The following is a 15181-nucleotide window of genomic DNA, read 5'->3' as shown; positions in this document are numbered from 1 at the left end:
CTTTTTTTAAATAAAAGAGTTTGAAGTAGTATTTTAAGATTGTAAATGTATCAAAGCGTACCATTCACTACCTGGTCCACACTGTGCATACATGAAAAATAATGCAAAATGCATTATGGGATGCAAAAATGTCCCATTTTAAATTTATTTTTTCCGTAATGTTACAAGAACTCCTTTACAGATACCCACCTATTCAGCCTACAGCAGTTTAGCTCCACCCATTCACAATGAACTTATAAGGAGTGTTTCAGTTCTGAGTGGTTTAATATGAGGCACAGCCAATCAGAACAGAGCTCATCTGTCTTCTAACAGTCTCAAAGCCACAGTGACAAAAACAGCTTGTTTAATTCTAAGGGATAAAGAGAGGTGGGAAAATGGTCAACGTCACATAGTTTTGATATGACAGTGACGAGATGTAAATAACGAATGTGAATGTAAATATGAATGTAAATGTTAAAAACACAGTCGCCACCCACCGCGCTGAAGTAAACATGGACAAAGTTCAGCGAAACCTGAAACAAACAACAACAAACTCTCAGTCGGCATGTGTGTCAATTATGCAGCTAAACATAAACGCTATGCTTCCCCTCTACATCTTTTCAAACCACCGCCGCCCCACCTCTCCGGCCTCATACAGGCCTGACTGTAGCCAGCCTCTCCATTCCTAGCATTCCAGGCCGGGCTGCATGCGGCTTGCTCTGATGGAGCCCCACTCAGCCGGGCCAGCACACAAAGGCCGCCTGTGTGACAGCCTGCACAACACTACAGCTCCAAATTCCCCAGCATCACCCCGCATCTTCGCAAAAAACGCCTTCATGCACACTCACACCTCAGTCTGTAGGGTGGGGAAACGGTCATGACGACTGCCATAGAGTTAAAGTACAGACAAAGTTCAGGCCTCAAAGTGCCTGATAGCAATGTTTTAAGTTCTGTGTGACACTTCTTTCTATTTTAATAGATAACCGTATGCAATACAGTATCAGAGACTACAAAACTAAGTCTACGCAGTTTGAGTAAAGTATGCTATTACTTGTTAGCTCCAGTAGCCTTGTAGCTCCAGTGCGAAAGTAAAGAAGCACCAAATCTTTTGACTCATCGACTGCCTATTAATTTCGCCAAACTATTCCATTAATGCAGTCCAAACCCTTGCAGCGAAATCTTGCACCTCTTCACTGTTTTACTAGGAGCCACCGCATCTGGTGCTATCAAATGGGGGAATTTTTAGGGGGTGGTGCAGTATGATTTTCCTGGCTGTGCTTGTTCATCAGCACATACTTTGCAAAATGTGTTACACCCATAAATAACACCCAGTGAGAAAACGCTAAGATGAACTTCGTAAAGTAACTATGCTATGTTTTTTTTTTAAAGTATGATGTTTTGAGTGAAACTGTGTTCATGGCTGAACAGTAATGGCTGCCACAATAGTAAAGTCAGTGGTAGCTTGTTTGGGTCTTCAAACTGCTTCATGCTCTTTTGGCCCCGGCTCTCTGCGGCCACCACCCACACAAATGTGGAATCAATCTGGGTGTGCCAAGCAGGAAGAGGAGCGAGCGCTAACCCAGAACAGATTCCCTCAGTGCGCTGCAGCGCTCTCAGTGTACACAGTTGCTAGTGGAAGTGTGTGTGCATGTCCATGTTTGACCCTTTAAGGGGACTAAATGTCCCCAGGATGAAGGAAAACACAAACATTTCAACATTTTGGAATAAAAAGGGGGTCTTATTTGAAAACATAAAATAGCTAAAAGAGTTCCTTTGGGCCCTGAGGTTAATGTAAGAGTTTCTGTAGGTGTAGAAGTGTAGAAGGAATGTAAATCTGTGTGTGTGTATTTGTGGCTTTTTTTGCAAAATCACAGCAATTACACATACAAGTTCCCTTCTGCTGATTTATGAGAGTAGCTAGTCATAAATGTGTGCTGTTAAATGTAATGGATGCTGATTTAAGAAGGACCACAGTGGAACCACAATGTTGTTAGGCAGTTAATATAGGCTTTATGGGATAAAAATATGCTTTTAACATGTTTTAAATGAAACAAAATTACACTAAAGCTGTTCTTATCCACTTCCATAGCCTAAGACATTTCGTGTTTTGCTTAATCATTCAAAAATAATAATTACGCCCCCACACACTGCTACAAATGGAAAAAGAATTGTTTTCAGTGCCTACTTGTTTACAAGCAATTCAGCTGAAAGGAGAGTAAGCGCAAACTTACCCCATAGATGAACGGCAATTGGGGGCTAGCTGTAAGAGTTGTTAAAAAGTCTGGTAAAAAGATGCAAACACAATTAATTCAATACATTTATGTGTTGTATGAACCAGACAAGCTTTCCAACCAAATTACAGAATATTAGTTCATTTTTTGGACCACAATTAACAATAAAAGTTATTGTCTTTTATGCTTTTGTCGAATCTGTGCATAAAAACAAAAAACTTTACCTAAAAAAAACTTTACATAACTTTATTTACTTTTTACTTAAAAACTAAGTATGTAACTATTGTTAATTTATATGGCAGGATATGGTCTTCTCCTGTCATTTACATTAGGACGCTTAGTTGTAACACAGCATTACAACTAACCTCCCGCGTGGAGGCCGTAATTTAGCTTGGCTAGCTCTCACCGTGAGTTGTATGTATATGTATATGCTTCAAAAAGTGCTATATTATAGTCACCAATTGAAAAACACTTACGATTAAAAAGTTACTTCTATGGTATAAAAACATCCTTCCAAGTCAATCTGGAAAAATATCTGTCCAATCTGCAGATAAGGTTACTATGAGAAAACAGGAAAATGACCAAAAGCACATATTTGAACCTGTTTAACTACACAAAGTATCCAGTTTCATTTTACCCTGTGTTAGTTTGTGCCCCGCTCTGATCTGCCCTGCATAACCTTACTGAAGAAACCTAAGCACTGGGCTCTCGCTGTGGTCACATCATTCTGATTCAGCAGGAAGGGCACTGGGCAAGAATCAGCGAACCGAAGATGAGAAAAGTTCTGACCTGTATCTCCCCCTCCGCTACGAAAAGTGTTGCTGAATGTTGACTTCCCATATAACACACTCTCTGTTTACAGACTCCGGCATTTCCTCCCCTGGGCATCTCAATGATTACAGGATAGTTTATTTCTGCTCTGCCTCCCCCCCACTGACTCCCTCTCTTTTTCATCTCCCAGTCATTTGTCCTCCTCCTCCTCCTCCTCCTCCTCCTCCTCTTCACTATTTCATTTTGTCACTTTCTCTCTCCCGATCGCTGCTCTTCTCCTGTAACCTCCTCTGATAAACTGTCTGATTTGCCCTGTCGCTTATCTGCATCGTGGAACACCAAACGACCATTTACGAGGATCCTTAAACTGCACAGCAAAGGTCTACTTAAGAATGGCAAAGTGATCCAGAATCTGACCTAGAACCAAGAGCAGACAAAATGTTTAATGTCAACAAGCATCTCAAGCATTCCTACTTAAGTACTTGGTGTTTTGCAACTTCCCTTTGTTCCCAGTGAACACAACTGTATGTTGTCTCCTCTGAGCAGAGGCAGATTTTTTTATTCTTCTCTCCGGATGCTGTGACCTCAGTACATTGTCATTCTGCCTATTATGTTGTGTATATTAAAGTTGACAGTGACAAAGTTGAAAATTTTCACTTTTTTTTAAGAACTACAGCTAAAGGAAAATAAATTAATAAACAAACATAAACTTAACAATTCAGTTCATTGTTGTGCTCTTCACTTTTAGGTGTCTGACAATTAAAACATGGTGTTTATGATCTGAATATGAAGGTGAACATGCTAAAAGCGTAAACAGAAAATGACATAAAAGACTAAGCATAATATTACATTTATCAGTATTTAACTTCTCTCTTTACCTTTGTGCACCTACTGCCACTTTATCCTTTCAATATTAAAACCAAAAGGAAGAGGAAAGTCAAAAGAAAATAGGTGAAAAAAACAGAAGTTTTCCAAACTATAGTTCCAAAAATGATTAAAAGATACAGAGGAAATGAGACTTCTAACAACCACACAAGACCAGGTAGACCACCAGAACTGTCCCTATCAGATAAACAGCACTTAAAGCTTTCATCTTTGAGAGAGAGGAGAAAATCAAGCTGCTTCAGATCTGAAAACATCCATAGGTGTTTCTGTCCATCCTTCCACTGTGAGAAGACAACTCAATGCTATGGGTCTAAAAGAACTGAAAGGATAACCAACGCATGCTCATTTGGGGATGTATAATAACATCTGGAGTTTGTTGATTTGTTTTTGGTCGAAGGCATCATGAAAGCTGATAAATACAAACACATGTTAATACATCATGCAGCACCCTCTGGAGAACCTCTGATTGGGAAGAAATTCATTCTGCAGCACGACAAAGGCGCAAGCACACTGCTGAGAAGATAAGGTTGTAATTGTCAATCAAAAAAGATGCTGCTGTTCTCAGAACAACTGACTGGCCATCCCAGAGTCCAGAGAAAAACTGGCACTAAAAGCCTCAAACTTCACATCTGAGATGTTTTATGGACAGATTAGTCTTAATATGTAATTAGCATTACTTAGATTGAGGGAGGCAGAAAATGCCACCAACTTCTACGACTGAACTTTGGAAGTGTTTACAAAACATTAAATACTAAAAAAGTTTATATTTTAGTTAGTTGTTGTGGTTCCTGGGTAATTGTATGTAATGTATTTCCTGACACTGGAAATGATGGGTCATATACAGTTTATAATGTAAAACGTGGATATGGATGTTTAGATGGTGATATAGTTCTTACTTTTAGACATTCTACATAGAACTGCATCATGCATAAGTAACAGTGCTAGCATGGGTAAGGCTAACTTCACACTGTGAAAGAATATAAGCTTTTGCCCATAGCCAACAAGCTCACAGGCACAACAGTAATGCGATATTTTACAAATGAGCTCATATGGCTCAGCATAAAGGAAGGTGAAGGTCAGATTAAAGGCCACTGGCACATTATCCTGCAAATAAAGGTGTGAGGAATGAAATCATCAAATAGTTCAATGTCTATGAGCTCTGTTGTTGAGTCATTCTGTAGGTAAACTACATCTGATAGAGACATTCAAATTGTAATTACTATAAATAAGGGCCACTTACATGTAATGTTAAAAAGTAATTATGCATATTTGAACAAGAGCAAAGTCATTAGATAGCACTCCTGATTTACATCTTGAAATTAACGTGCCACTGCCATAAATCAGATAGGATTTCACTTTCGCTTCAAACTTGCCAGCCTGCCAAACCATAATGATGTTAGTTCTCAAAAATGCCTGTCCTCAACAACGCTGACCAATTACAGTCTGGCAGTTTTTGGAATTAAGATAGCATTTTAAGTGGTCAGCTATCCATCAACACCTTATCTGACTGAATGAGCAGGTGTATATGCGTGTATAAATCTACAGTGTAGCAACGGTCATCAATGGTATCTGAAGAATAATGAACACTACATGGCAAAATTACAAATGGAAGCAGTAAAAGTTCATTTTCGGTGCTGCTAATGCACCTGAGGGAGGTGTAGAAAGAATAGGCAAACGTCTACTCCCTGTAGAAGCTTTTTCACATACTAGTGTCCATCTAAAGTCAGCAATTCTATGCAGTTCGTGCTATCCCAGAATGCAGCAGTCTGGAGCCCTGTGGTCAAGCGCCTGTTTATATTAACCTCTAATCAGCTCTCCCCCGAGACAGGCTGAAAGAAGTAGGCCATAGAGCACAAACGCACACATACAGAGAGAGAGAGAGAGATAGAGAGAGAGAGAGAGAGAGAGAGAGAGAGAGAGAGAGAGACTTGGCTGCAACATGCCAAACATGGTAAATATTTTAGTAAGAAACTGCGTGCTCCTCCTAAAAAAGCTACATGTTGACTATGTGACTGACACACATTCAAGTAACTGTTAATGGACGATGAGACTCCATAACAAGGACTGAAAATGAGGGACTGAATGAGGCAGTAAGAGTCTGCGAGAGGACACCGCAGATACACTACATCCACATTCCTCCTCTGTAATTAGTTTAGCAAGAGATGGGGGTTGTAGTTTTTTACTTATTCAGCATGAGGTTAAGTAAAATGACTTTTAAAGTCCCTACATTAGACAGTTAACCAGGCGGGTGGAGGAGAGACATAGTTAGAAAGAGAGAGAGAGAGAGAGAGAGAGAGAGAGAGACAGAGAGGGATGTAGCTTGATAGCAATCAAATAATATTTGATTAATCAATTGAAATAACAGCGCAAATACGCTAGAGCGCGGTGTCCGGTCTTATCCGCAAGTGTAGCTTCAGGTTTTCATCCCAACAAAGCAGGAGCGCACATGACCAGTTATTTTAATCTAATCTAATAATATTTCATTCATTGATTCTAATCACATTTAATAAAGTGTGCTCATTAGTTTTGTGCAAAATAACCTTTTTGGGCTATTTCTGAATGCAAACACTTGCAAAAAACAACATTTTTAGCTATATTTTACTTCTGTGTAAACATAGTTTCTCTAGCTACATTTGTGTACTAATTAAATAATTCTGAACTGTGTCGAAATATTGAAGTTGAACCAATTCATGGTGAAAGTTGAAATTTCATGATGAATTTCCAAATAATCATAAATGAACCAAATCGTTAGGTCGCAACTTTCCACCTCTAATGGTGAAGTGCACTGACCTTTTCTGCTGTAAGTTCCCGAATCACACTCATCTGTCCTCTGAACTTGAAGAGCAGAGCCTCCAGAGCCATGTACTTCTCCTTCCACTCTCCAGCTGAACCCTCGTCTCCCTCCGCCATGCTGATGAGCCTCAGACCCTTCCAGTTCCAGCCAAACTGCAGAAACAGACAGACAGTCAGAGAGAACTGAAAAATCACTAGCACTTCAAACGGCAACTGATTTCTGAGAGCTGTGCCAACTTAGAACTTAGAAAGAGAGTTTAATAATAAGCCTGAAGGCCACAGAAGAGCAGAAAATTCAATGCTTTTTCATTACGACAGTGATGCTCTAACATTTGACACTTTCATTTTTTTATTTAAACAGGTTAACACCCTGTTGATGTTGCCCTATGAACAGGCTAATTTGACATAGAACATTAAAAGAGCTTTGTACTGATAAAGAAAGAGGCTGAGTTAAAAGGCAGACACTAATAAAGCTGTACCTATTTGAACATTTTCAGATGATGCTGCACGCATATTGTATGTTTAATGTTTTTAACTCTATCATAAACAATTCACTGCTCTAACAGTGCATACTCGATACTGTCATTTACGTTTACAGCATTTAGCAGACGCTCTTATTCAGAGCAGCTTACTAAAGTGCTTTGCTGTCCACTCAGAGAAAGCATCCTAGCTAGTACAGATAGGTTAAAGCAGGGATGTCCAATGTGTGCTCATGCTTTGTAGGACTGAAAACCTGCAGCCACACCAGGTCTTTTGGGCATTGGGCACCCCTGGGCTAGAGTCTAAAGATACCCTTGGGCTAAGATACTGTTAGAAATAAGGTTCAGTACTAATACCCACAGTTGTGCGCAAAAGTTTGAACACCTCCAGTCAAATTACACCGTGGTGACACTTTTGCTGATTTTCTCACACATGGGAACAAACTTAAGGGAACAAAGGGAACAAACTTAAGCCTTGTGTGGTGTTGGGGTCTGTGGGACCCATTTTCAATGTTTACCAAATGAAAAATGATGCGATTTATTATTATTTTAACCCCAGATTTCTTGGTCTTTGCTCTTTTTCTGTGAAGTACATATAAAATAATACATTTTCAATGACTTCACACTGTTCACCCCCCTACACTTTTATATTACACATGTGGTGTTGGGGTGAACCAGCGTGGAATAAAAGTGGGGAGCTGCTGTGTCCTTCACTCTGTTCTCCTCCTACATGGCCTGCTGTTGGTGTGTGTCTGTGTGTGTGTGAGAGTGGACAACATGGACAGGCTGCTGATTGGCTACAGCTGCTAAAGGAGAACCCTACACTGGCCACTGATATTTTAAATATCTGGTATTTTTACATAAATTGTTATGACTGTATTGATTAAAAAAAACAAACAAACAAAAAAAAACAATAATACAGTGCGTCCACCAGACCACTAACAAAAACATGAACACCACACAAGGGTTAAATATGGCATTTTTCAAATTTTAGTGGTCAATTTCTATTTATTTGCTCTGTTTAACATACTGTAAAAACAATATAACATAGCTTTTGCACAGGCCACATTTTATGTTTTATTATTTCCCCAATATGTCAAATAAACACAAATAAACAAATAAACAGTAATTGTGCATTAAAACCTGCAGAAGTGTGTTGTCTGTATGTGGATGTGTCATCTTAATTTTACTTAGAAAACCAAAACATGTCATTTGACCAGGGGCACCCAGACTTTTGCATATGACTGTAGATACAAAAATACCCAATATCTGACACAAACAACAAACATATACTAAGAAAATTACAAGATGTAAGTGCAAGATTAGAGTCAATTTAATGAGCTATTTCAACAGACTAATGCCAGGCTTATATTCTGTATTCTGCCTTTAGCTGAAACTGTGCAAGCTAATTTGATATAGAATATATAACATCCGAAGAGTTTTGTGATGATAAATAAGAGAGTGATAAAGACTGAATTAGAAAATGAAAGAGGTTAATTAAGCTGAAATGATTTGAAGATTTTTTCTGTGTTCAGTCCAATAAAAATTGGGTGTTCATTTTTTTGCCACAGTGTCATTTTTAGGTCTAGTATTGTGAAACTGCACTTGGCACTGTTATCAAAATCCATATTCTGGCATCGTGGCCGCTACTCTGCCTCAGGAGAGCAGAGAGATCAGTTATGTGAAAAAGCTCTTTTACTGTGTAAAAAATGTAAAGTGTTCCAGGGCTGGGCAGGGCCCTGGAGAGACTGACCACGACCAAAACAAACCCCACCAGCCAACTCGGGTCCACCATCACACTTTTCCACTGTACGCATTTCGGTTATGAAAAACACATGTGAAAGCAAAGGTGAAATAGCAGGAAGAGGTGAGGTGGAGGAGCGGGGGAGGTAGGGATGGAGTGAGAGAAGGAAGGAGAGGGAAAAAGAGAGAGAGAGTCTTTTACTATAATAAAACATTCTCATTATAGCTTTGGCCTAAACACAAAGAAAGCTGAAACACGTGTGGAGCCCAATTACACGTCTTCTACAAGGTTGTGGTAACTAGATCTGGCTTTGAGGATCGACCAACTTAAATTAAAAAAGAATGTTTCAAAGACCAGACAATCAGAAAAAGGACTAAATATCCAGTTGTTGGGATAATGATAATTATACGTGCATATATTGAAGTGACTTTACTCATGATGTTGCCAAAAAAGTGTTCAACTACACACACACACACACACACACACACACACACACACACACACACATCTTGAATAATCTCCACTGCCAGCAGAAAGGGACACTCTGGAGCAGCCTTATATGAGCCACTATCTAGTTACTATGCCTAATGATAAGCATCATCTTAAGAGAAGTACAAAGGCCACTAGTGCTGGGCTGTGGAGCAGCGGAACTGCGTTCTCTGGAGTGATGGAGCTCCATCCAATACATTTGGGATCCACTTATATATAGCCGGCTAACATGACCCCCCCAAACAGACATTTATTGTGTTTCCAATTGTAAATGTAAATATAATTTGCCATATTTTTAAAAGAATTATCACATTCTGAAATGTCCCTTTTTTAAAAAACAAATATTTTTGGATGAAGGATACACTCTTCAATGTCAACGTCTTCAAACGTCTATAATTTTAATTTTGTAATTTTGCACATACGCTGAAAATGTTCAAGAGAATGTTGAAACTGAAACATGAAACAAAAGATTGTAGGTCTTGAAGTCTATATAATTATGACGGATTACGTTTTGTCTGCAAAACTGAGGTCCACCAAGTGTGACGTCACTCTGTGAATACAAAACAGGTATTAATTTGAACGCCTGATTAATGGAAATGGTCCTTTTTAATACAAGAAGTACAGATGACAGAACACATGATCTAAAGAGAAGATAAGCTTTTGCCGAAAAAAAAAAATCCAGCATTTTTCAGTGCTGTTAGAAAAGAAGGTAACCTTTCATTTGGATAACACCCAGTAGATGCTTTGTAGATGCTTAAACCTAATCCTAGTGCAATCTAAACCCTAATGCTGTTGGTTTCACCAGATAGTTTATTGAAAATTTGAACACATAATGGCGGCTAATGGCGGCTGTCCAATAAAGCTCGGCCAAATTAGACCACAATTACATAGTCCTTTGGTGGGATGCAATTAAAATTGTGATATAAACATTTTACGCATTTATTACTTAAACATTATACTGTAACCTTAGATTCAACACAATCTGGCATACAGCCAGACCAAAAATCACCATTTAACAGAAAATAGCCACTGTTGTGACTGCCATGTCCTATATTGTGATATGAAATTATAATTGCACTGGTACACATAAGCCCTGATAAATAGCTATAAATTAGATTCTTCATTAACCCCTTAAAATCTGAGGCTTATTGTATACTAAGACTTACATGCAAACTAGCTGAGCTATTCTTAGGTTATAGAAGTGTGTAATAGAATTTTGGGCCTGCCGGTGGGCCCCGGCCATTTACGGGGTTAAATTCAATCTCTCTTATAATGGAAAATGGCTCACTGCAGTGTTCGAGTGTTTTACAAGCTTGAGATTCAGGTAAGCAGTTTGAGAAACAGGCATATTGTGACCAAGTAGCCTTTATCTGGCCTAATGCATACTACAGCTGCATTATATAGGCAACTAGTAGCATTGTGGTGGCACTGCCACATATTGTGATTGCAACGTAGCCTCCAATATATTAAAAATGCATTGGTAAACTAGTAATCTGACATGGTTCAAGATTGTTTTACCACATGTAATTTACTTTTGTTGGATTACATGAAAACATTCATTCATCAAAATTTGGTCTGGGTGCTCACAGCACACAGTAAAAAAAACAGACTTATTCAATTGCAGGCTGCTTCAATACGAGCAAAGGCCAATATCACAGTAACGATTAACAAATTCTACATTTTGCAGCCCTAGTAAACAGGGCTGGCTCTAGCACTTTAGGGGCCCCAAGCAGGATTTTCACCCCCCTATCTTGCTTGCTGATGTACTGTAAAATTGGAGGCTGACTAATAACAGAGATGACCACAAGCTGTCAAAATTATATACATTTATAACTGGCTAATTACGTATTGCTGATGGTTTCTTGTTGTCCATACAAACCAAAACGAATGGCATAATGATAACATCACAGTAAAACAAAACATACCTTTACGTTTAAACCTTTTCTCCTTATCCTCCCATTTTCTCTTCTGTTGTTTGGCCCCAAACGCATACACTCTTTTTTGAGACATGATTAACCAGCTGCTCTTTTCCCCTCACTCGAGCATCTTAGACAACATAATGTGACAGTAATGATTCAAAAGTTGTTCGGGGGCCACCTGGTGGTCGAGGAGCCCTAAGTAGCTGCTTATGTTGTTTATTAGGTAAAGCTGGCATTGCTAGTTAATATAGTCATCGTTGATTTCGACTACACATGTAAATATATTTTATTATAAAAGCTATTGTTTTAATTTCTACTAATAGTTAAAGGGCCGTGTTCTAGAGTTTTACTCCATATTCTTTGTGCTTGATGAAACAATGTATGAAATGGTATTGATGTGCTCATATTTTGCTATGACATCATATTATGGTGATGAATTAGCCTTATATTTGGACCTCTTTTTAGCTGTATTAGTTCAGGGTCCATCACAATGTGTGATATTGTCCTTGTCTGTCTGATAATTCTGAATCAAATATTATCATTAGATTGACCTCACGCTGGAGGACAAGCTCTAGAACCAACACATGAAAAGGTTTGTCACAACTAAAATAAAAAAGAACACAACTTTGAATATTCATTCTAAAGGAATCCAATAATATGTTTTTGCCATGAATTTGAGCTGAAGTCAACTACCTATGTAGATATGGTAGAAAACGGAAGGCATTCATAAGTTGCTGATATAATATGTACAGACATATCAGCCATAGTAGAAAATGTGTGCATTTATTGCCCACCTTAAAGCAGATCCACAATGTTTTGAACTTTTCTCCATAGTACAGCACTGTTATCGTATACTGTAGTAAATCAGCTGTATTGTACTCTATAAGAATGCTATAATATCTCATAGTCCAGCAGCAGTAGAGTATTCTATACCACAGCAGTTGTACAGCATACTGTTGTCCATAGTTTTGAATCACGTGTGTAAATGCAGAGAAAGAAAACGCTCACTCTGAGGCAGACCCCCGTCTTCCCACGTCCTCATCCACAGGGGAAAACAGAGCAACACGTCTTTCACAGTTAACACTGAAAGATTCTTATTCTTACCCTGAAAGAAAGCTGGGACAAACACAGCCACCGAATTCACTCCATGATACACTCCGTCCTGCGCAGTTTCTCACTGCTCTGTTAACCTAATTATAAAACGAAAACGGCCAAAAGTCTCTCATCCTCCTCCCTCAAACTTTCCATTTCAGCATAGTACCGCAGCCAGGCCAGTGAGTTGACCGAGGGGCGTGTCGTTTGTTAAATCTAACCAATCGAAAACACGATGGGCGTGGTCATGTAAATTATAGCGGCGAATTTGACTGATGTGTATTTCAGCCAATCAAAGTGAGAGATTTTTCAGCTTGGCCAATCAGAGTGGTCTTGGGCGGGTCTCTCGCTTACGATTCCGGACTTGACGTGTCGCGCGCGTGTGTTATGGTGGTAAGGGTGAAAGAAAAGCAGCTAGCGAAAGGATTACAGTCCTTTTTTTTAAAGAGCGGTCAGGTTTTTACAAAAACATGCCGGTATTTTTTCATGCCATATAGAGTCGTTACTCAGACTTAACGTTTGACTGGTGAGTGGAAGATTCATTCAACCGTTAGCTTATATGGGAGCGCGTGCATGCCGCTAGCATTAGCTAGCGTTTCCATCTCAGTTAAGTTTGCAGAGGCAGCGCTGACATTACTTAGCTAACCTAGCTACTGGAGAAGGCTTGTACTGTCTGACCAGCTCTCATCTTCACTTTACTTGTCTAATTACACGAACAGCAGTCGTTTCCTGCTGATAAGTCCACGGGTTTAACCCTCAGTTACCCCTCCTGAGGTCCATGTGCTTCATTTGTCTTGTCATCTCCGGCTGTTTACGAGAATGTCTTACCGCAGGTTGAATGGTCATTCAGATATTTCCTCTTGGATGTGTCATTTCTGACCCAACCCAAAGGGTTTTTCCATTAACAAGCACCGCTCTGTCAGTTTCGCCTGTTTCAGCAACACTCACAGCGGGGTAGCCAACCTCAAATGCTGTTTTTCTGACATTCTTAGGCTGACTAATGGCTCATCCCTCCCTATGTAGAGCACTGTGAGTTATCACATGCTGTCTTCTTCACCTAAATAGTGCACTAAAATGCAGATAACTAACCTACCCAGTAGGACATTGTACGTTACATGCACTCTTAAAAAGATGGTTATTCAAGGGTTCTTTAGTAAAGACAATGGTTCTGTATAGACCCATAAACATTCAAAGAATCATTTGTATGCTTAAATGTTTCTTTGCAAGGTGAAATGGTTCTTCAGGTTGATGAAGAATGTGTTGTGTATTGCTCTATATATCACCAAAAACGGTTCTTTTGTTGTTTCTGTTGTTACAAGCTTGGCATCATAACAGTAGAAGAGCCCTTTTTGATGCTGTATAAAACCATTTTCAAAAAGATTCTGCAAAGAACCATGTACAACACATTCTCCATCAATCTGAAGAACTGTTTCACCATGTGAAGGACCATTTAAGCATGAAGTGATTCTATATAGAGCTTATGGTTCTAAATAAAACAATTCCCTTTACTAAAGAACCCTTAAAGAACCATCTAGCTGATCCCAAATGGCTCTTTTTTTTAGAAATGTTGATGGGCTATTTGGGTTTTGAAGATCTGTTTTATGCACTATGTAGGTACTAGGGAGCCATTTCAGATTCAGCCTATTTTTTTCAGAAATGTAACTGACAAACTGATATACCTGGTGTTTTACTGACACATGTAAATGTGAATGTTAAAAAAAAAAACATAGAAAAATGGCTGCATTTGTCTCATTTAAAGTTACTTAACTGTTTCTTTAAAGTTCTCAATTTAAAGTTCTCAATTTGCTCGCTATTTCTCAATTTCTCTGAGCTTATCTGTGATTTTTAAATGTTGGCTGTTCTGAAGGTCTTGGCTATGCCCTTATGAGGTTTGATCCACAGCTATCTTTGCTTTTATACCTGTTCAGTGAAATAGCCTGGACATGCATGAGTTTATGTGCAAATGTGACAATAGATGGCTCTATACAAGAAGAAGATTTGGTTTGTAATTAAACAGTCATGGACTGATTCAAATTTTGATTTTTTTTTTCTTTCTAAAACAGACTCTTGGCAAACCTGACTGACACCCAGCTGCTGTTGTATTGGTTGAGAACTAGTCATGGTGGTGAAGAAGAAAGCTCCCAAAGTGGAGGCTGTGGCCTTGGATGGTGCCAAGCTGGAGAGCCTCAGGGGTGAGTAACTGGGGTCAGAGTTTGGATTGTGGTTGAAACTGTACTCCGTTTGCTTACTGGACGTTTGCGTGTCTCTCTTGCTCAGCTTCCCTGTCTGTAGATGGAGACAGTGGCTCCAGGCAGCTTGCCCAGACGCTGAAGGACTGTTTGGCCTCCACTGATCCGGTTCAGCAGATCCAGCTGGTATCTAAGGTATGGTGGAAGGGTTCATTGTTTCAATGTGTTTTACACACGTAAGGAGTATATGAATCAAGAGCCTAGGTAGGACTGAATGTTTTTGAGAAAATATCTGATTGTGATTTTCTGACCAGTATCGTAACTGCGATTTAAATTGCGATGATGTTTTATATAAATAGAGATCCAGGCCTTTTTTGGCCACAACCACAAGCGTATCTACTTTTTTTGACTTGAGGCTTGAACACTAAATGTAGTGTGCCAGATTGCCAGTTAGTTGTGGTTGTGATGTCACCGCACTTCTGTGCTTGGTTGCTTTTGATTGATCTAAGTCATCTACAGGCAGTTCACAAGCCCCATGTTATTAGGTTAAATTACTTTGCTCAAAACTTTTAAGACAACGTTGTTGATGACTGAGCCTGTATTAGTAAAT

The 15181-nt window shown here is 39.2% G+C and overlaps 2 protein-coding genes across 3 annotated transcripts in view; one reads left to right on the top strand and one right to left on the bottom strand.

Moving 5' to 3' along the window:
* Positions 1-12529, bottom strand: part of plekhh2 (pleckstrin homology domain containing, family H (with MyTH4 domain) member 2) — a 45984-nt gene extending 33455 nt beyond the window's left edge. Inside the window, exons 1-2 of one of the 2 annotated variants that reach the window (XM_036573811.1) lie at positions 12395-12529; positions 6657-6812 (exon numbers count right to left, since the gene is read on the bottom strand). In XM_036573811.1, the coding sequence (XP_036429704.1) occupies positions 6657-6776 (120 nt within the window). In that variant the 5' untranslated portion in view covers positions 6777-6812; positions 12395-12529. Of the gene's footprint in view, positions 1-2210; positions 2261-2999; positions 3139-6656; positions 6813-12394 lie in introns of those variants that run through there. The other variant, XM_036573812.1, reaches the window with a different exon arrangement.
* A 201-nt stretch (positions 12530-12730) lies between these two features.
* thada (THADA armadillo repeat containing) overlaps positions 12731-15181 on the top strand; it is a 108637-nt gene continuing 106186 nt past the window's right edge. Inside the window, exons 1-3 of the mRNA XM_036573810.1 lie at positions 12731-12908; positions 14446-14574; positions 14660-14766. Of these exons, the coding sequence (XP_036429703.1) occupies positions 14502-14574; positions 14660-14766 (180 nt within the window). The 5' untranslated portion in view covers positions 12731-12908; positions 14446-14501. The remainder of the gene's footprint in view (positions 12909-14445; positions 14575-14659; positions 14767-15181) is intronic.

Source organism: Colossoma macropomum, unplaced genomic scaffold, assembly GCF_904425465.1.
Source record: "Colossoma macropomum unplaced genomic scaffold, Colossoma_macropomum, whole genome shotgun sequence".
NCBI classification, from domain to species: domain Eukaryota; kingdom Metazoa; phylum Chordata; class Actinopteri; order Characiformes; family Serrasalmidae; genus Colossoma; species Colossoma macropomum.
Note: the sequence above shows the minus strand (reverse complement) of the source record. Positions and strands in the feature narration are given on the sequence as shown.